Source organism: Hypanus sabinus, chromosome 18 (assembly GCF_030144855.1).
Source record: "Hypanus sabinus isolate sHypSab1 chromosome 18, sHypSab1.hap1, whole genome shotgun sequence".
NCBI lineage: Eukaryota > Metazoa > Chordata > Chondrichthyes > Myliobatiformes > Dasyatidae > Hypanus > Hypanus sabinus.
Window position 1 is genome coordinate 31,281,683 of NC_082723.1, and position 22,364 is coordinate 31,304,046.

General features: G+C 45.1%; 1 protein-coding gene across 1 annotated transcript in view; it reads left to right on the plus strand.

The window, feature by feature from the left end:
• LOC132407455 (prostaglandin G/H synthase 1-like) overlaps nt 1-19,380 on the plus strand; it is a 102,863-nt gene extending 83,483 nt beyond the window's left edge. The window contains exons 7-11 of the mRNA XM_059993984.1: nt 2,193-2,276; nt 3,216-3,462; nt 7,778-8,064; nt 15,077-15,224; nt 17,895-19,380. Of these exons, the coding sequence (XP_059849967.1) occupies nt 2,193-2,276; nt 3,216-3,462; nt 7,778-8,064; nt 15,077-15,224; nt 17,895-18,253 (1,125 nt within the window). The 3' untranslated portion in view covers nt 18,254-19,380. The remainder of the gene's footprint in view (nt 1-2,192; nt 2,277-3,215; nt 3,463-7,777; nt 8,065-15,076; nt 15,225-17,894) is intronic.
• Nucleotides 19,381-22,364: the final 2,984 nt, after the last annotated feature.

Here is a 22,364-nt window from a genome sequence, read left to right on the forward strand (position 1 = left end):
GAATAAGTGAACAACACCTGCAACCCTCCAATCCTCCAGAACCTCTTCCGTCTCCATTGATGATGCAAAGATCATTGCCAGAGGCTCAGCAATCTCCTCCCTTGCCTCCCACAGTAGCCTGGGGTACATCCCATCTGGTCCAACTTATCCAACTTGATGCTTTCCAAAAGCTCCAGCACATCCTCTTCCTTAATATCTATATTCTCAAGCTTTTCAGTCCGCTGCAAGTCATCCCTACAATCACCAAGAATATTACAATAAGAAATATCTAAAAAAAAAATAAATTGCATAAGTCGTGGAAAAAGAAACAAACGAAAGTACTGAGAGTGTTCACAGGTTCATTGTCCATTCAGAAATCTGACGGCAGAGGGGAAGAAGCTGTTCCTGAAACATTGAGTGTGTGTCTTCAGGCTCCTGGCCCTCCTGCTTGATGGTAGCAATGAGAACGGGACATGGGGGTCCTTCATGATGGATACTTCCTTTTTGAAGCATCGCCTGTTGAAGATGCCCTCAGTGCCCATGAGGGAGCTGGCTGAGTTTGCAGCTTTTCTGACCCCGTGCAGTGGCCCCTCCACACCAGTTAGAATGTTCTCCGTGGTGATCCACCCTTCACTGACGTGCTGAATTGGAAGTTGGTATGGCAGTGAGCCACATCCCTAGCCGGCAACCTCCAACACAAGGAGGTGTTCGGCAGCAGTCCCGGGGGAACACCACCACCAACAGGTTCCCACCCAAGGCCCACACCATCCTGACTTGGAAATATTTCTTAATTCCAGCATTACCACCAAATCTAAATCCTGGAGCTCCCTCCCCAACAGCTCTGGGGGACCATCTTCACCAGAAGGACTACAGTAATTCAAGGAAAATTCACCACCCAACCTCCTGGGCAGTTGGGAATGGTCAATAAATGCCTCCTTCATGAGCATTCAGGGATGAACACAAGGAAACAATCATTTATGTTGAAGTTACTTTGGGTTTTGCTGGCTGAGAATGATGGTTATGTTGAACATAGAACATAAAACGTTGAATGTTGCATTGTACTGTGGGCAAGCCAATTCTGAATCTTCTTGAGTAATTTGCCCACCACTTAAGTAAGACTCACTGGTCTATAATTCCCAGGGTTATCCTGCTCCCTTTCCTGAACAATGGAGTAACATTTGCCACCATCCAGTCTTCTGGTACTACTCCTATGGCCAGTGAAGACACAAAGACCATTGCAAAGTAACAAGATGCCGTCGTTAAATATGTTGCGTTTGACTCCATCGGACTCTTACTCACTGAGCTAAGCATTCAGGTGGGATGGTAGCATTACGATTAGTGTACTGCTTTACAGCACCAGCGATCTGGGTTCAATTCCCAAAGCTGTCTATGAGGAATTTGCATCTCCTCCCTCTAACTCTGTAGGTTTCTTCTAGGTGCTCCAGCTTCCTCCCACGTTCCAAAATTGGACGGATTATTAAGTTCTGAACATGCTCTGTTGGTGCCTGAAGCAAGGAGATGCTTACAGGCTGCCCCAGCACATCCTCGGGCTGTGTTGGTTGTTGATGCAAATTACATATTTCACTGCACGTCTTGATGTACATGTGACCCTCTTCTCATTACCACATCGGCTGGGGGTGGGGTGGGGTGGGTTCAGGAGCCTGAAGACACACACTCGATATCTCAGCTTCTTCCCCTCCACCGTTAGATTTTTGAACAGACACTGGACCCATGAACACTAGCTCACTACTTCCTCTCTTTTTGCACTACTTCTTTAATTTATTTATATATGTATCTCTTATTGTAATTTATAGTTTTTTAAAAATTATCATGTATTGCAATGTACTGCAACCACACAAAACAACAAATTTCACCAGATGCGTCCAGGAAATTGAAACTGATTGTGATTCTGGTCTGTCACGGTAGCACAGTGATTAGTGCGACGCTGTTTCAACTCCGGCCATGGGAGTTCAGAGCTCAGTCCTGGCCAAGTCAGTGAGGAAGTTTGTACGTTCTCCCCGTGAGTGCCCTGGTTTCCTCCCGTACCGGTTGGTAGGTTAATTGCTCATTATGGATTGTCCCGTGATTGGGCGGGGGTTAAATCAATCAGTGGGACGCTGGGCGGTGTGGCTCGGTGGGACAGGAGGACCGTTCCACACTGTATCTCCAAATAAATAAGTGAACCGAATCGTTATCTTTGAAATGTTGCCCAGGTGGACCTCAGCCACGTTTACGGAGAATCTCTGGAGAGACAGCACCATCTCAGGCTTTTCAAGGATGGAAAGCTGAAGTTTCAGGTAAGCTCCCCGAACCCACTGTCCTCGGTTACTGGACGGTTGTGCCGTGGGTCAGTGTGAGGCCCGCCTGCTGGAACTGCGGGGTGCAGGTCTCAACCTCAGCCCCGAGGCAGCTCCCCGTCACCAGGGCCGGACAGGAGACGGGAAACAAGAATCCTTTCGAGCAACACACACAAAATGCTGGAGGACTCAGTAGGTCAGGCAGTTCCCAGGAGGGGAATAAATAGTTGACATTTTCAGCTAACGCTGGGCCTGATGAAGAGTCTCGGCCTGAAACATTGATTCTTCATTCCCCTCCATAGAAGCTGCCTGACCGGCATTTTATGTGTGTTGCTCTGGATTTCTGGCATCTGCAGAATCTTTTCAGATGCAGGAATCCAGACAAAGTGCAGGAGGAACTCATGGGGCTGGCAGCATCTGTGGGAGGGAAGGAATTGTCAGCATCCTGGATGAGGACTGATTCAGGGTCTCAACCCTAAACATTCCTTTCCCTACACAGCCTGCTGATCTCTCTAGTGCATTGTGTGTTGCCTTGGGAGCTCCCTGTTGATCCCACAATATTGTTGAGAAAGACTTAACACAAATAACACACCAACGGTGCACAGAACATAGAGCTCCACCGCACAATCTGCGTCCTCTTTCCCACAATGCTGCACCAACCTTTTAACCTACTCTAGGATCAATCTAGCCATCCCTCCCACACAGCCCTCCATTTTTCTATCATCCATGTGCCTATCTAAGAGTTTCTTAAAAGCCCCTAATGTATCAGCCTCTACCTCCATGCTGGCAATGCTTTCCAGGCCTCGCCATTCTCTGTGTAAGAGAACTTACTTCTGGCATTCCCCCCAACGTTCCTCCAATCATCTTAAAAGCATACCTCCTTGTATTAGCAGAATTAGAATGAAGGGGGCAATGTTTAACTATCTGTTCTGCACCAAGGTGGTGAACGGAGAGGTCTACCCCCCATCAGTAAAAGACTCCTCAGTGAGAATGAAGTATCCGAAAACGGTGCCTGCGGAGAGACAGCTGGCTGTCGGCCACGAATTATTCGGGCTGATTCCCGGGCTTCTAATGTACGCCACCCTCTGGCTGCGAGAACACAACCGTGTCTGCGACATCCTGAAGGAGGAACATCCAACTTGGAGTGACGAGCAGCTCTTCCAGACCACCCGCCTCATCCTGATCGGTACAAAGCCCTGCCCCTCTCCTCGGGGAATGTGGACGAGACTGGTGTGGGTGTGTCTGTGTGTGTATGTCTCTGTGAAGGGAAATGTTGCCTGACAAATCTGTTAGAGTTCTTCGAGGAAGTAACCCGCAGGGTGGACAAAGGAGATGCTGTGGATGTCATTTACTTGGACTTTCAGAAGGCGTTTGATAAGGTGCCACACATGAGGCTGCTCAACAAGATGAAATTCCATGGTGTTACAGGGAAGATACTGGCATGGATAGAGAAATGGCTGACAGGCAGGAGGCAGTGAGTGGGAATAAAAGGGGTCTTTTCTAGTTGGCTGCCAGTGACTAGTGGTGTTCCTCAGGGGTCAGTATTGGGACCGCTGCTTTTCATATTATTCGTCAACGTTTTGGATAATGAAGTTGACAGCTTTGTGGCAAAGTTTGCAGTTAATGTTAGATAGGTGGGGGGTGGGGTGTGTTGGTAGTGCTGAAGAAGCAATTTGACTTGGACAAATTGGAAGAATGGGCAAAAAAGAGGCAGATAGAATGCAGTGTTGGAAAATGTTTGATAATGCATTTTGGTAAAGGAATAATAGTGCAGACTATTATCTAAATGGAGAGAAGGCTCAAATATCAGAGGTGCAGAGGGACTTAGGAGTCCTCGTGCAAGACTCCCAGAAGGTTAATTTACAGGTTGAGTCTGTGGTAAAGAAGGCAAATGCAATGTTGGCATTTATTTCAAGGGGAATAGAATATAAAAGCAAGGAGATAATGCTGAGGCTTTATAAGATACTGGTCAGGCCACACTTGGAGTATTGTCAATAATTTTGGGCCCTACATCTCTGAAGAGATGTGTGGTCATTGGAGAGAGTCCAGAGGAGGTTCATGAGGATGATTCTGGGAATGAAGGGGTTAACATATGAGGAGTGTTTGGCAGCTTTGGGCCTGAACTCACTGGAATTTAGAAGAATGCGGGGGGATCTCATTGAAACTCACCGAATGTTGAAAGGACTAGATAGGGTGGATGTGGAAAGGATGTTTCCTATGGTGAGAGTATCCAGAACTAGATGGCACATCCTCAAAATTGAGGGGTGACCCTTTAGAACAGAGGTAAGGAGGAATATTTTTAGCCAGAGAGTAGTGAATCTGTGGAACGCTGTACCACAGACTGGTGGGGGCCAAGGCCGTGGGTATATTTAAAGTGGAAATTGATTTTTCCTGATTGATCAGGGCATCAAAAGATATGGCGAGAAGGCAGGTGTATGGGGTTGAGTGGGATCAGGGATCAGCCATGATGGAATAGTGGAGCAGACTTGATGGGCTGAATGGCCTAATTCTGCTCATGTCTTAGGGTCTGATAAGTGATTGTGTGAGTGTGTTAGAGAAAGAATGAGTGTGCATCATTGTGTGTGTGTGTGAGAGTGGGTATGTGCATCATTGTATGTGGGAGAATGAATGTGTGTGAAAGGGTGAGTGTGTGTGTCAGAGTGCATGAGTCATGTGTCTGTAAGTGAATGTGTGCATTGTGTGTGCGAGTGAATGCATGTGTCATGTGTGCACCACTGTGTGAGAGAGAGAGTGTATGTGACCTCCTCCTCTTTGTGATTTTTATAAATGACCTGGATGAAGAAGTAGAAGGGTGGGTTAATAAGTTTGCTGATGACTCAAAGGTTGGGGGTGTTGTGGATAGTGTGGAGGGTTGTCAAAGGTTGCAGTGGGACATTGATAGGATGCAAAACTGCGCTGAGAAGTGGCAGATGGAGTTCAACCCAGATAAATGTGAAGTTGCTCATTTTGGTAGGTCAAATATGAAGACAGAATATAGTATTAATGGTAAGACTCTTGGCAGTGTGGAGGATCAGAGGGATCTTGGGGTCCTTGACTATTGGACACTAAAAGGTGCTGTGCAGGTTGAGAGTGTTATTAAGAAGGCCTGTGGTGTGTTGGCATTCATCAACCATGGGATTGAGTTCAAGAGCCGTGAGGTAATGTTACAGCTATATAAGACCTTGGTCAGATCCTGCTTGGAGTACTGTGTTCAGTTCTGGTCACCTCACTACAGGAAGGATGTGGATACTATAGAGAGAGTTTAGAGGAGATTTACGAGGATGTTGCCTGGATTGGAGGGTGTTCCTTATGAGAATAGTTTGAGTGAACTTGGCCTTTTTCCTTGAAGTGACGGAGGATGAGAGGTGACCTGACTGAGGTGTATAAGATGATGAAAGACATTGATTTTGTCGATAGCCAGAGGTTTTTTCCCAGGGCTGAAATGGCTAACAAGAGGGGCACAGTTTTAAGGCACTTGGAAGTAGGTACAAGGAGAATATCAGATAGGTTTTCCACACGGAGAGTTGTGTGTGTGTGGAATGCACTGCCAGCAACGGTGGTGGAGGCAAATACAACAGGGTCTTTTAAGAGATTCTTAGATAGGTACATAGAGCTTAGAAAAATAGAGGGCTATGCGGTAGAGAAATTCTAGGCAGTTTCTAGAGTAGGTTACATGGTTGACACAACAATGTGGGCCGAAGTTGTGCTGTAGTTGTCTATGTTCTATACTCCGTGGCTACTATTAGGTAGCTAAGAAAGTGGCCACTGGGTGTGTGTTCATGCTCTTCTGCTGCAGTAACCCATCAACTTCAAAGTTTAATGTATTGTGAATTCAGAGATGCTCTCCTGGACACCACTGTTGTAATGTGTGGTTATTTGAGTTACTGTCACCTTCCTGTTAGCTTCAACTAGTCTGGCCATTCTCCTCTGATCTCCCTCATTAGCAAGGTATTTTCGCCCAGAGAACTGCTATTCTCTGAATATTTTCTGCTTTTTGCAACAATCTTTGTAAACTCTAGAGATTGTTGTGCATGAAAATCCCAGGAGATCAGCAGTTTCTGAGATACTCAAACCTCCCCATCTGGAACCAACAATTATTCCACCTTCAAGGTTACTTAGATCACACTTCTTACCCATTCTGGTGTTTGGTCTGAGCAACAACTGAACCTCTTCATCATGTCTACATGCTTTTATGCATTGTTGCTGCCACGTGATTGGCTAATTAGATAGTTGCATTAATGAGTAGGTGTACAGGTGTAAATAAAGTGGCCACTGTGTGTATGGTTTAATACGGAAAGGCATCCATTTAAGATGAGATAGGGCAAGTGGAAAGACATGTCCAGGGCATTTTTATATACGTAGAAGGGTGAAACACATTGCCAGGGTGGTGGTGAAAGCACGTACACCAGGGGCATTTAAGAGACTCTTAGATAGGCTCATGGATGTGCAGAGACTGGGTGGATAAGATGTTGTGTAGGCAGAAGGGGGTAGTTCAGGTGGTTGTTTAACCTCAGGTTTAATTACCTTGCAGTAATGTTGTGGGCTGAAGGGCTGTTCCTGTGCTGTATTGTTCTTTGAGTTGATAGGGTGGTTATGAAGGTGTGTGGTGTGTTGTCCTTCATTCGTCAGTAGACTAAGTTCAAGAGCAGTGAAGTAATGTTGTAGCTCTATAAGCCCCTGCTTAGACCACACTTGCAGCATTGTGTTCCGTTCTGGATGTGGAAACTTCAGAGAGGGTGCAGAGGAGATTTACCAGGAGGCTGTCTGGATTGGAGAGCAAGCCTCATGAAGATAGGTTGAACGAGGTAGGGAGTTTCTCTTTGGAGTGAAGAATGAGAGGTGACTTGATAGAGGTGTACAAGATGATAAGAGATAGAGTGGATTTTTCCCAGGGCAGAAAATTATAAGAAGGTATAATTTTAAGGTGATTGGTGGAAAGTAAAGGGGGGATGTCGGAGGCAGGTTCTCTACACAGAGAGTGGTGGGTGTTTGGAACGCCCTTTCAGAGGTGATGGTAGAGGCAGATACATTAAGAACCTGTTAGACAGGCGCATGGATGATAGAAAAATGGAGGTCTGTGTAGGAGGGAAAGGTTGTATTGATCTTAGAGCAGGTTAAAAGGTTGATCCAACATCGTGCACCAAAGGGCTTGCTCTGTGTCTATGGTCTATGTATTTCAAATTTAAGTTTATTTTCACCTGACTACATATATACAACCAAACGAAACAACGTTCCGCCAGACCACCGTACACCCGCAGGTCATATACCACACACGGCACATAAAGCAAAATATTAAACTATAAATAAGTTAATAAAATATAATTCAAATGCCCAGTGGAGGTAAATAGTAAACAGCTCTCTGTTCTAGTGACAAGACCTTGGTGACGGTAGGGTATTCGTTAGTCTCACAGCCTGAGGGTAGATGTTACTGTGTGAACTTCCTGAGCTGGTGAACATCATCAGTTTGGTTTTATACATCTGTTTACTTCTCTCCACCACAGGTGAAACTATTAAAATAGTGATCGAGGACTATGTCCAGCATCTGAGCGGTTACCATTTCAGTATGCAGTTTAATCCAGAGCTCCTGTTTAAAGAGCAATTTCAGTATCGGAACCGGATTGCCGTAGAGTTTAACCACCTGTACCACTGGCACCCGCTCATGCCTGACACCTTCCGGGTCAAAGACCATGACTACAATTATGCAGACTTCCTCTTCAACCCGAGCATACTGTTGGATGAAGGAGTGGACACTTTACTGGAATCGTTCACAGTGCAAAGTGCAGGACGGGTAAAAATAATTTTTAGGCTAAAAGTGACTGAATTAGCAGAGGGTTACCATTAGATGTCTGTGTGTCTCAATCAGGAGTTACGTAGAACAGTGGTTATGTAAACACAAAGTACACTGCATGAAGGGTCTCGGCCCGAAACGTTGACGGTTCGTTTCCACGGATGCTGTTTGGTTCTACAGAAGAGCCATGAACTGAACAGCTGACATCCATCAACACACACAGAAAGCTGGAGGAACTTGGCAGAGTCCACAAAAATGATCAATGGACGTCTGACATAGTCCTCATTTTTAGTCCTGGTGAAGGGCCTCGGATAGAACCATCAACTGTTTCTGTGTGTTGTTTGGATTTTCAGAATCTGCAAATTTTCTCGTTTGTGATTGGATTTCCTCAACATTATATCCTTGATTTATATTCTTGTCCGCTTGAAACATTGCATTTGTCTTCTTCACCACTGACTCAATCTATAAATTGACCTTAAGGGAATCCTGCACAAGGACTCCAAAGTCCCTTTGCAACTCAGATTTTTTACTTTCTCTCCATTTAGAAAATAGTTGACCCTTTCATTTCTTCTACTAAAGTGCATGACCACACACTTCAAGATGCTGTATTCCATCTGTCACTTCTTTACCTTTTCTCCTAATCAAAGTCCTTCTGTAGCCTCTCTACTTCCTGAAAGCTACCTGCCCCTCCACCTATTTTCACATTGTCTTCAAGCTTTGCTACAAAGCTATCAATTCCATCATCCAAATCATTGACATGTAACATAAAAAGTATCGATCCCAACACAAGACCCTGTGCAACATCACGAGTCACTGGCAGCCAATCAGATAAGGTTCCCTTTATTCCCAATCAGCCTCTGCTTTATCCATGCTAGAATCTTTCCTGTAATACCATGAGTTCTTACCTTGTTAAGCGGCCTTGTGTGTGGCACCTTGTCAAAGGCCTTTTGAAAGTCCAAGTACAAAATGTACACCAATTCTCCTTTGTCCAGCCTGCTTGTTATTTTGTCAAAGAATTCCAACAGATTTCTCAGGTAATCATGCTAGAATCTATGGCCTATTTTATCATGTGTCTCCAAGTACCCTGAGACCTCATCCTTAACAATCGACTCCAACATCTTCCCAACCACTGAGGTCAGACTAACTGGCCTATAGTTTCCTTTCTTCCACCTCTCTCCCTTTCTGAAGAGTGGAGTGACATTTGCAATTTTCCATTTCTCTGAAACCAGTCCAGAATCTAGTGATTCTTGAAAGATCAGTACTAATGCCTCCACAATCTCTTCAGCCACCTCTTTCAGAACTCTGAGAGTACACCATCTGGTTCAGGTGACTTATCTACCTTCAGAGTATTCAGATTCCCAAGAACCTTCTCCCTCATAACGGCAGCTTCACACACTTCTGTCCCGTGACACTCTTGAACTTCTGGCACACTACTAGTAACTTCCATAGTGAAGACTGATGCAAAATACTTAGTCAGTTTGTTGGCTTTTATGTTGACTTTACTCTTGTTAGCCACGGTTGTGTCATCTTTCCTTTAGAATACTTCTTCCTCGTTGTGATGTATTTCTTCCTCTTCTTTCCTCTCTGTGCCCTCGGAATTTCTTCCAAAGTACCAGCCGAGCCGTTGCTGCTCTGCCGTCACCCCTGTCCATGTTGTGGACACAACTCAGTAGAGAGTAATGATGCTGTTCACTCTGAGGAGCTTGAAGCTCTCAACCCACTCGACCTCCATACCATTGATGTAGACAAATTCAAATTGCCCCTCTTCCTGAAGTCAATGATCAGCTCTTTTGTTTGGTTGACATTGAGGGAAATATTGTTGGCATGACAATATGTCATAAAACCATAAGGCATAGGAGCAGAATTAGGCCATTCAGCCCATTGAATCTGCTCCACCATTTCATCACGTGGCGCATCCCATATCCCACAATCCTATGCATTCCCTCCTCACCATATCCTTTGAGGCCCGTACCAATCAGGAAACAACCAACTTCTGCTTTAAAAATAGCCACAGTCTTGGCCTCCACTGCAGTCTGTGCCAGAGCAATCTGTACCATTCCACAGATTCACTACTCTCTAGCTAAAAAAATCCTCCTTATCTCTGTTCTGAAACACTGCTCCTCAATATTGAGGCAGTTCCCTCTAGTTCAGAGTACTCCCACCAGAGGAAACATCCTCTCCACATCCACCTTATCTAGTCCTTTCAACATTCGGTAGTTTCAAAAAGATCCCCCCCCCCCCCCCCACAACATTCTTCTAAGTTCCAGTGAGTACAGGCCCAAAGATGCCCAATGCTCCTCATATGTTAGCCCCTTTATTACTGGAATCATCCTCATGAACTTCCTCTGGACTCTCCAATGACAACACATCCTTTCTGAGGTATGGGGCCCAAAACAGTTGACAATACTCCAAGTGTAGCCTGATTAGTGTCTTATAAAGCCTCAGCATTATCTCCTTGCTTTTATATTCTAATCCCCTTGATATAAATGCCAATATTGCATTTGTCTTCTTTACCACAGACACAACATGTAAATTAACCTTCTGGAAGTCTTGCATGAGGACTCCTAAGTGGATATTTGAATCTTCTCCCCATTTAGATAATAGTCCACACTATTGTTCATTTTACCAAAATGCACTGTCATACATTTCCCAACACTGTATTCCATCTGTCACTTTGGTATCTACATCAATCCTGCTGCAATCACATTGCTTCCTCAGCACTAGCTGCCCCTCCACCTATCTTCATATCATCTGCAAACTTTGCCACAAAGCCATCAATTCCATTATCTAAATCATTGACAAACAATGTGAAAAGCTGCGGTCCCAATACTGACCCCTGAGGAACACCACTAGTCACTGGCAGCCAAACAGAAAAGGCCCCCTTTATTCCCACTCGCTGCCTCCTGCCTGTCAGCCATTCCTCTATCCATGCCAGTATCTTTCCTGTGACGCTATCGGATTTTATCTTGTTAAGCTACATCATGTGAGACACCTTATTGAACGCCTTCTGAAAATCCAAGTAAATGACATCCACTGCCTCTCCTTTGTCCGCCCTGCGGGTTACTTCCTTGAAGAGTTCTAACAGATTTGTCAGGCAAGATTTTTCTTTGCAGAAACCATGCTGACATTGACTTGTTTTATCTTTAGTCTGCAAGTATCCCGAAACCTCATCCTTACTAATGGACTCCAACACTTTCCCAACCATCGAGGTTAGGCTAACTGGCGTGTAATTTCCTTTCTTTTGCTTTCCTCCCTGCTTAAAGAGTGGAGTGACATTTGCAATCTTCCAGTCCTCCGGGACCAGCCAGAGTCAAGTGATTCTTGAAAGATCATGACCAATGCATCCGTTAACTCTTCAGCAACCTCTCTCAGGACTCCGGGATGTAGTCCATCTAGTCCAGGTGACTTACCCACCTTAAGACTATGAAACTATGAAAATGTATGTAACTATGAAAATGGACAAGGGAGAGGCAGTGGATGTAGTGTACCTGGACTTCCAGAAAGCCTTTGATAAAGTCCCACATAGGAGATTAGTGGGCAAAATTAGGGCACATGGTACTGGGGGCAGAGTACTGACATGGATTGAAAATTGGCTGGCTGACAGGAAACAAAGAGTAGTGATTAACGGATCCCTTTTGGAAAGGCAGGCTGTGACCAGTGGGGTACCGCAAGGTTCGGTGCTGGGACCGCAGCTGTTTACAATATACATTAATGATTTAGATGAAGGGATTAAAAGTAACATTAGCAAATTTGCTGATGACGCAAAGCTGGGTGGCAGTGTGAAATGTCAGGAGGATGTTATGAGAATGCAGGGTGACTTGGACAGGTTGGATGAGTGGGCAAATGTATGGCAGATGCAGTTTAATGTGGATAAATGTGAGGTTATTTACTTTGGCAGCAAGAACAGGAAGGCAGATTACTATCTAAATGGAGTCAAGTTAGGAAAAGGGGAAGTACAACAAGATCTAGGTGTTCTTGTACATCAGTCAATGAAAGCAAGCATGCAGGTATAGCAGGCAGTGAAGAAAGCTAATGGCATGCTGGCCTTTAAAACAAGAGGAATTGAGTATAGGAGTAAAGAGGTCCTTTTGCAGCTGTACAGGACCCTGGTGAGACCCCACCTTGAGTATTGTGTGAAGTTTTGGTCTCCAAATTTGAGGAAGGACATTCTTGCTATTGAGAGAGTACAGCGTAGGTTCACAAGGTTAATTCCCGGAATGGCGGGACTGTCATATGTTGAAAGATTGGAGCGACTGGGCTTGTATACACTGGAATTTAGAAGGATGAGAGGGGATCTGCTTGAAACATATAAGATTATTAAGGGATTGAAAACGCTGGAGGCAGGAAGCATGTTCCCGCTGATGGGTGAGTCCAGAATTAGAGGCCACAGTTTAAGAATAAGGGGTAGGCCATTTAGAACAGAGATGCAGAAAAACTTTTTCACCCAGAGAGTGGTGGATATGTGGAATGCTCTGCCCCAGAAGGCAGTGGAGGCCAAGTCTCTGGATGCATTCAAGAGAGAGTTAGATCGAGCTCTTATAGATAGCGGGGTCAAGGGATATGGGGAGAGGGCAGGAATGGGGATCAGCCATGATCACAGTGAATGGCGGTGCTGGCTAGAAGGGCCAAATGGCCTACTCCTGCACCTACTGTCTATTGTCTATTAAGACCTTTGAGTTTGCTTAGCACTTTTTCCTTTGTAATAGCAATGGCACTCACTCCCCCTCCCTGACACTCATGGACCTCTGGCAAACTGTTAGTGTCTTCAACAGTGAAGACTGATGCAAAGTACACATTAGGTTCATCTGCCATTTCTTTGACCCCCATTTCTACCTTACCAGCATCATTTTCCAGTGGTCCAATAACAACTCTCATCTCCTTTTTATTCTTTATATAACAGAAAAACCTGTATGATCAGCTGGCTTGCCCTCATATTTCATCCTTTTCTTTCTTGTAGATTTTTAGTTGCCTTTTCTTGGATTTTAAAATCTTCCCACTCACTTTTGCTACCTCATATGCCCTTTCCTTGGCTTTTATGCAGTCCTTAACTTCCTTTGTCAGCCATGGTTGCCTAACCCTGCCATCTGAGAACTACTTCTGTTGTCCTGCATCTTGTGAACTATTCCCAGAAACTTCAGTTATCTCTGCTCTGCCGTCATCCCACCAGTATCCTCCTCCAATCCACCTGGGCAAGCTTCTCTCTCATGCCTCTGTAATTCCCTTTTCTCCATTGTGATACTGATACAGGTGAGTTGTGCTTCTCCCTCTCAGACTGCAGTATGAATTCAATCATATTATGATCACTGCCTCCTAATTAGGTCTGGGTTATTACACAACACTCAATCTAAGATAACCTTTCCCTGAGTAGGCTCTAGCACAAACTGCTATAAAAAGCCATCTCATAGACATTCAACAAATTCCCTCTCTTGTGATCGGCCACCAACCTGATTTTCCTAAGTCCCCCAATACAATTGTAATATTACCAATTTTAATGCCCTTTGCAATCGCATCTCCACATCTTGGCTACTATTTGGAGGTGTTTGTATGATTCCCATAATTGTCTTTTCACCCTTTTGTCTTCCTGTACTCCGACTTACTGGGATTCCGACTCTGGGATTGAGCTGTTGCCTTGACACACTGCCCGGTTTAGTTTTAGACATTGATGAGAATATTAACATTATATGAAACCCACACAAAGTTATTATTTGGCTGCAACTGCAAACAGCTTCTATCCCAGACTATCCCTTGTAAACCCTAACCCTAATGTGTGTTGAGGAAATAATCACGGAATAACTTTCCCACACCAGGCACTAAAGAAAAACTTCTCTCTGCCAAAGGCAACTTTCCCACCACTGAGCACGTCAACAAGGACCACTGATGCCATCAGGAATGAGGTACAGTGTCCTCAGGACCCACACCTTCATGTTCAGGAACAGTTATTATCCCTCAACCATCAGGCTCCTGAACCAATGGGGAAGACTTCACTGAAACACCAACCTGTTCCCACAAACTATGAACTCAGTTTCAAGGACTCTTCATCTCATGTTTTCAATACATTGCCTGCCTATTTATCTATATCTATCTATCTATCTATTTATTTATCTATCTATCTATTTATTTATTATTACTATTTTGTATTTAGTATTTGCACAGTTTGTTGCCTTTTATACACTGGTTGTCTGTCCATCTTGTGTGTGGCTTTCCATTGATTCTATTGTGCTTCTAGTTACTGTGAATGCCCACAAGAAAATGAATCTCAAGGTTGTATATGGTGACATATATGTACTTTGATAATAAATTTACTTTGAACTTCACAAGGACTTCTATTCCAAGGTCTTGGGGCCAATGGTTCCTTCCCCATCACCACCAGTAGAACAAGTTGTTGCTGCTTGTGTTTATAGAGTGATACTGCACAGAGACATGCCCATTGGCCCAGCTCATCCACGCTGACTGCTATTCTGTTATAAAAATAAATTAGCTTTATTTGTCATATGTACTTCGAAATGTCAAAACACACAAAATTCTGCAGGAACTCAGCAGGCCAGGCAGCATCTATGGAAGAGAGTACCGTCAATGTTTCAGGCCAAAACCCTTCAGCTGGTCTGGGCTTGAAACATCAACGGTACTCTTTTCCATAGATGCTGCCTGACCTGCTGAGTTCCTCCAGCGTTTTGTTTGTGTTACTTGGATTTCCAGCAACTGCAGGCTTACTCTTGTGTACAATGAAATCTGTTGTTTGTGCCAACGGCCATCAGGGGCAGCCCCCATATGTCACCATGATTCCGTTGCCAGCATAACAAGCCCGTAACTTTGTTACGCTAACCCATACGTCTTTGCAATATGGGAGGAAACAGGATCTTGGAGAAAACATAAGGGAGAACATACAATTGAACCCTGATTGGTCATTATGGGTGCTATAAAGTGTTCCACTAACCACTACGCTACCAATAATCAAACTTTTCCATAAAGAAGCGGTGAATCAATTTTAAAAAAGTCCAACTTCTTGCCTCAGATCGGCGGGGGAAGAAACATAAACAAACACGTACTGAGTGTGGCCATCAACGTCATAGAGCATGAGCGACAACTGAGACTGCAGCCATTGAACGAGTATCGCAAGTGGTTCGGCCTGGTCCCCTACAAATCCTTCCAGGAGTTGACAGGTAAAGACAGCACCACAATCCCAACCTGAATCAGGCTTAATATCACTGGCATATGTCGTGAAATTTATTGATTTGTTGCCAAAGTATATTGTAATACATAATAAGAATGATAAATTACAGTAAGTACAGGCAGTCCCCGAGTTATGAATGTCCAGCTTACGGACAACTTGTACTTACGAATCGAGGAAGGAGAACGCCGTCTGCCATTTTGAGTCATTGCCGTTGACACTGTGTTGAGTGTGTAACTTTGTATTTTGGCTTAAATTTTTCTTTGCAAGATTCACCCTGACCACCCCCCCCCCCCCCCCAACCCCGTTCCGGTCGGCTGGTGGCGCAATCAGATTAGCACTGGACTCGAGAACGGACATTCCTGAGTTCGATCCAGTGACAGACAGCTCCCATGCCAGGTTGATGTCGTTCCAGTGACTCCCGTACCATCCATGCCAGGTTGATGTCGAGCTTGCAACTCGACATAGTAAAAAAAAACACCGCCACCTCCAGTTTAAATTCCCACGTGGAATATCGTGGAGGATCAAATACCCAAACCCAGCACAGCCCCCACTTGTCCCATTTAACCTGTTCAGTGCGGTGGACTTTAGGACCCGGGGAATTCAGTGCGGTGATCCTTAGGACCCAGTGGATCTCGGGAGCTGGCGCAGGTTGGGACCCACCGCCCGCAGTGTTTCTGTTCCGTTGATGGAAAGCGATCACGATTGAAAATAAAGTGGAAATAATAAAGTGTTTGGAAAGAGTTGAAATGCCATCGGTCATTGGAAAAGCGTTAGGCTACAGTCGGTCAACGATTGGAACAATTTTAAAGGATAAAGTGAGAATAATGGAGCATGTGAAAGGCCCTGCCCCGATGAAAGCTACAATTATTACTAAGCAACGCAGTGGTTTAATTAAAAACACAAAATGCTGGCAGAACTCAGCAGGCCAGACAGCATCTATGGGAGGAGGTAGTGATGACGTTTCACGCTGAAACCCTTCATCATCAAAACACTCCTGATGAAGGGTTTCGGCCCGAAACGTCGTCACTACCTCCTCCCATAGATGCCATCTGGCCTGCTGAGTTCTGCCAGCATTTTGTGTTTTTATTTATTTCCAGCATCTGCAGATTCACTCGTGTTGCAGTGGTTTAATTATTGGAATACATACATTTCTTAAGTGTTTTATATGCATTGAAAGGTAAAATATATACTATATACTAAGACAAACGTTTGACTAACTGACGCTAAATAATATCGGATGTACTTGTTCCGACTTACGTACAAATCCAACTTAAAGACAGACTCATGAATGGAGACTCGTACGTAACCTGGGGACTGCCTGTATATGTAAAAAAAAATTAAGTAAGTAGTGCAAAAAGGGAGCAAAAGGTAGTGAGGTAGTGTTCATGGGCAGAGGGGAGGAAGCTGTTCCTGTTACGTTGAGTGTGTGTCATCAGGCTCCTGTGCCTCCTCCCTGACGGTAACAATGAGAAGAGGGCACGTCCTGGTGATGGGGGCCCTTCATGATGGATCCACCTTTAAACACCTTTTGAAGGTATCCTGGATGCTGGGGAGGCCAGTGCCCATGATGGAGCTGACTGAGTTTTCAACTTCCTGCAGCTTTTCCGATCCTGTGCAGTGCACCCCCTCCCCATTCCAATCGGTGATGCAACCTGTACATTTCACAGCTCTGAGGGCGGTGAGGTCCACTGTCAACTGAAGGAGTGGCAGGCCAAGGTGAGCCTGTGTACCAGCAGGCAGGCAGGTTCATACAGATCCCGAGAACTCAGGAAATGGTCTCAGTTTCAACTGATGGACAGAAGGCCCAGCATGACGCTGCCTACCCACTGCCTGAGAGGTTGGAGGCGTGGGTAGAATGAGGGAGTGGGGAGATGAAGAGGAAGGGTAAGATAGGGTGAGGAAGTTGAGGAGATGGAAAGAGTCTGAGAGAATGGGGAAATGGAGAGTGTTGTGAGGGACAGGGGTGAGGATTTTGGTGGGTTGAGAAGTGAGGATGAGAGGTGCAGGGGGTGAGGATGTGGAGGGGTGGGGGAAGTGGAGGGGAGAGGAGGTGAACGAGAGGGTGATGGAAGAACGAGGTGGGGGATGGTTGGGAATGGAGGGCTGAGGAAAATACAAGAGATGAGGATGTGAAGAGAGGGGTTGAAAAGGATAGGTGAGGGAGGAAAGCAGTTGAGGATGAAGGGATTGGGAGTTGGAGAGGAGGGAGTGAGCTGGAGGCAGTAGAAATATGGAGGGGAGAAGGGGGGTGAGGACGTGGTGCATTTACCTTGCCTGGACCTTCCCCAGAACCCAAGTCTACCCCCGAGCTACTGGAGTATGTCCCTGTGAAGATGACCTTTCCCCAAGGTGTTGGACCATGTGGGTCACTGACCGACACAAAGGAGACATCTGTCTTCCACTGCCACCAGAGTAATTCCAGACCGGACATTCACCTCCCCAGATCTTCCAACAGGAGGTTACAGGGTCTCTACCCAAAACATCAACAGTTCCTTTTCCCAGTAAATCCAAAAAGAAAAGCCCTAGCTCGCTCAGTACTTCATTAGACGTGCTCTCTGTTATAAGTGGCATCCTGGTAAATCTCCTCTGCACCTTATTGATTTGTTGAATGTTTAACGGCCGGTACCACTGAAGCTGTTGTTCATCTTGCTCTCCACAGGCGAAACTGAAATAGCAGCAAGACTGGAGGAACTCTATGGAGACATTGACGCGATGGAGTTTTTTCCTGGATTGCTCCTGGAGACTCCATACAAGGATGGCATATTTGGGGAAAGCATCGTTGAAATGGGAGCTCCTTTCTCCCTCAAAGGCCTCCTAGGCAATCCAATCTGTTCTCCGTTTTACTGGAAGCCGAGTACGTTTGGAGGGCAAACAGGGTTTGACATAGTCAAGTCTGCAACGCTTCAGAAATTGGTTTGCCTCAATACCAAGGGATGTCCACAAGTAGCTTTCCACGTCTCCAGTAACATAGGCAGTGAGTCTAAAGAAGGAAGGGAGAGTCCTAAGAGTGAATTCTAACCAGGAAAACGCTAAGGCTGACCAGATTTGCTCCATATAATTCTAGCTTTAATCAGATTCAGATTTATTATCAATAACTTAAAGTTGTTGTCTTGTGGCAACAGTACCATTCAAAGATGTAAAATTACTATAAATTACAAAATAAATACTTAACTTTCTTAAACCCATCTTCCCTGCTGGGGCACAGGCTGCTGACAGAAGTCAGTCCTGGTCCTGGTCCCACACTTTCAGTCCTTCAAAGTGCAGATCATTGAAAATCCTGCCTTTCTCAGGCCTCAAGTCTTTGGAGCTTCTGCTGGCGTTTCTGTAATTTTTACAGGATGAGGTTGCTAGTCCCGTGTCCAACCCTCCTCCTTTCGCAGCCAGGCTTGGGACCCTATTTGGCGGAGTTACAAAATAAACAGACAAATAGGGGTGAAGGAAAGGTAGTGTTAATGGACAGTTCAGAAATCTGATGGTGAAGGGGAGGAAGTCATAGAGTGTGGGTCTTCAGGCTCCTGTAGCACCTCCCCAATGGTAGTAATGAGAAGAGGGCATGTCCTGGATGATGAGGGTCTTCAGTGAAGGGTGCATTCTCGAGGCATTGCCTTAACAAGCATGATAACAAATCATAAAAGGACTACATTTACTTGGATGGCCATTCAGTTTCAACAAGAACACAGTGCCATCCTGCAGCTTATAACAACACTATAACTGGAATCCCCAAGGGCATTTCACTAGGAGTGCCATCATCCAGGTGGGGGTGGGGTCACCTTTGTGCAGGGGCTTCCTTTATCTTGTTACTCTCCTTGAAAGGAACTCCAAACCCTCGTGCTAAGATAAAGACATCCACTCCACACAAGAACAGTCCTCCTTCCAAACTCAAATTCACCACATCGGCTCCAAGCATATCTGGCAAAGACAGATATCAAGTTCTCTGAAGCTCCACCCATTCTATCACAGAAGCAAAATTGATTCGAAATCTTTAAGTCAACAAAAAAGATTCCAAAATCCAGAGGGTAATAGGGTTCTAATAAAAACAAGCACAATTTCATTGCTAATCTAGGGGGAATTGTTCATGATGCCTGCATATTCCCCCAGCTGTGTCCCCATTTAACATGGTAAATAAATTGGTGATGTTTGTCTTACCTTTATCTTGTGCATTTCTTGTCGTCTTCACACCTTTGATTGAGTGAGTTCAAAATGTGTCTCCCATCATGTCGTTCCACATCTCTTAGAATGGACATTCGACCTCGCCCCCCCCCCCCCCCCCGATTGTCAGTGGACACTGATCTCACTGACATGCAGCAGATTGGCCTTAACTGATCCTCAGTCTTGTAAAACTTCCCAAAGATGTTTAGTTTCTGGGTTTGCTTTGGGAGAATTTGAGTTTGTCTACGTGAGAGTACACACTAAATGAAAAAGACATCAAAGTGAACATTGGCTGGCAACACACAAATGGAGGGAGATGTCCGGTGGTCCAAGCTACTGACATTCACAGTGGCCACTTTATGAGGTACACCTGCTCGGTAATGCGCATTACTAATCAGCCAATCATGTGGCAGCAACTCAATGCAATAAAAGCATGTAGACATGGTCAAGAGGTTCAGTTGTTGTTCAGACCAAACATCAGAATGGGGAAGAAATGTGATCTAAGTGACTTTGACTGTGGAATGATTGTTGGTGCCAGACAGGGTGGTTTGAGTATTGTATCTCTAAAACTCCAAGCATTTTCATGCACGACAATCTCTTGAATTTACAGAGAAAGGTGCCAAAAAAAAATCCAGTGAGCACAGGTTCTGTGAGCAAAAGGCCTTGTTAATGAGAGAGGTCAAAGGAGAATGGTTTAAGGTGGCAGCAAGTCCACTGTTACAACAGTGGTGTGCAGAAGAGCATCTCTGAATGCACAGCATGTTGAAACTTGAAGTGGATAGTCTACAGCTACAGAAGACTATGGATATACATTCATGGTCACTTTATTAGACCATAAGATATTGGAGCAGAATTAGGCCATTTGGCCCATCAAGTCTGCTCCACCATTTCATCATGGCTGATCCATTTTCCCTCTCAGCCCCAGTCTCCTGCCTTCTCCCCGTATCCCTTCATGCCCAGACTAATCAAGAACTTATGAACCTCTGTCTTAAATGCACCCAATGACTTGACATCCACAGCTGCCTGATTCCACAGATTCACCACCCAGTGGCTAAAGAAGTTCCTTTACATCTCTGTTCTAAACGGGCCTCCCTCTAACCTGAGGCTGTGTCCTCTGGTCCTGAACTGCCCCACTATAGGAAACATCCTCTCCACATCCACTCTATCTGTGTCCTCTGGTCCTGAACTGCCCCACTATAGGAAACATCCTCTCCACATCCACTCTATCTGTGTCCTCTGGTCCTGAACTGCCCCACTATAGGAAACATCCTCTCCACATCCACTCTATCTGTGTCCTCTGGTCCTGAACTGCCCCACTATAGGAAACATCCTCTCCACATCCACTCTATTTGTGTCCTCTGGTCCTGAACTGCCCCACTATAGGAAACATCCTCTCCACATCCACTCTATCTGTGTCCTCTGGTCCTGAACTGCCCCACTATAGGAAACATCCTCTCCACATCCACTCTATCTGTGTCCTCTGGTCCTGAACTGCCCCACTATAGGAAACATCCTCTCCACATCCACTCTATCTGTGTCCTCTGGTCCTGAACTGCCCCACTATAGGAAACGTCCTCTCCACATCCACTCTATCTGTGTCCTCTGGTCCTAGATTTCCCCACTATAGGAAACATCGTCTCCACATCCACTGTACCTAGATCTTTTAACATTTGATGGGTTTTAATGAGATTCCTTCCCCCCCCCCCCCACCACTTTCTTCTAAACTCCAGTGAGTACACGGGTAGAGCCATCAAATGTTCCTCGTACGTTAACCCATTCATTCCCAGAATCATTCTCCTGAGCCTCCTCTGAATTCTCCCCAATGACAGCACATCCTTTCTTAGATAAGGGGCCCAAAACTAGATACAGGAGGTACCTCATAATGTGGCATCACTGACCTTCACCTTGATGGAGTCATTGAGTAGAAACTGGCCCTTCGCCCCATCTAGTCTGGGCTGTACTATTATTTTGTCTGATCCCATCGATCTGCACCTGTATCATGTCTTCAATACCACTCTCATCCTTGTACATAGCCAACTTCCTCTTAAATATCCAAATTGAACCCATATCCACTGCTTCCACTGACAGCTCGTTCCACACTTGCACCGCTCTCTGTGAAGTTTCCCCTTTCACCCTTAACCCATGAACTCTTGTTCTAGTTTCACTCAACGTCAGTGAAAAAAGCCTGCTAGAATTTTTGCTATCTATACCTCTCATAATCTTGTAAACCTCTTTCAAGTTTCCTCTCATTCTGAGTTAGAGGGAAAGATTGAATAGGTTAGGACTTTAGACCCTACAACATAGAACACTGAGGGGAGATTTGAGAGAGGTGTACAAAATTATGATGGGAATCAGCAGGCTTTTTCCACTGAGGGGTGGGTCTACAACTAGGGGTCATGGCTTAAAAGTGAAAGGAGAGAGGTTTAAGGGAACATGAGGGGAATATATAAATATATACTGTGCGTGTGTGATATTTATTTTAAAATTTTGATATGATCTGCATCCATTTCTGTTGCTATCTAATCTTTCAGATATCAGAATCAGAATCCTAATGAGGTTTATCATCACAGACAGATGCTGTGAAATTTGTTTTGTGAGAGCAGTACAGTGCATAAATACTGTAAGAAATGTACATTCAAATTAAATAAGTAGTGCAAAAATAGAGAGGTAGCGTCCGTTGTCTGTTCAAAAATCTGATAAAGAGAGGAAGCTGTTCGTAAAATGTTGAGTGTGTGTCTTCACGCTCTGGTACCTCCTCTCTGATGGTAGTAATGAGAAGAGGGCATGTCCTGGGTGATGGGGGTCCTAATGATGGATGCCACTTTTATGAGGCATCACCTTTTGAAGGTGCCCTGGGTGCTGGGGAGGCGGGTGCCCATGATGAAGCTGGCTGAGTCTGCAATCCACTGCAGCTTTTTCCAATCCTGTGCAGTGGCCCCTCCATACCTGACAGCGATGCAACCAGTCAGAATGCTGTCCA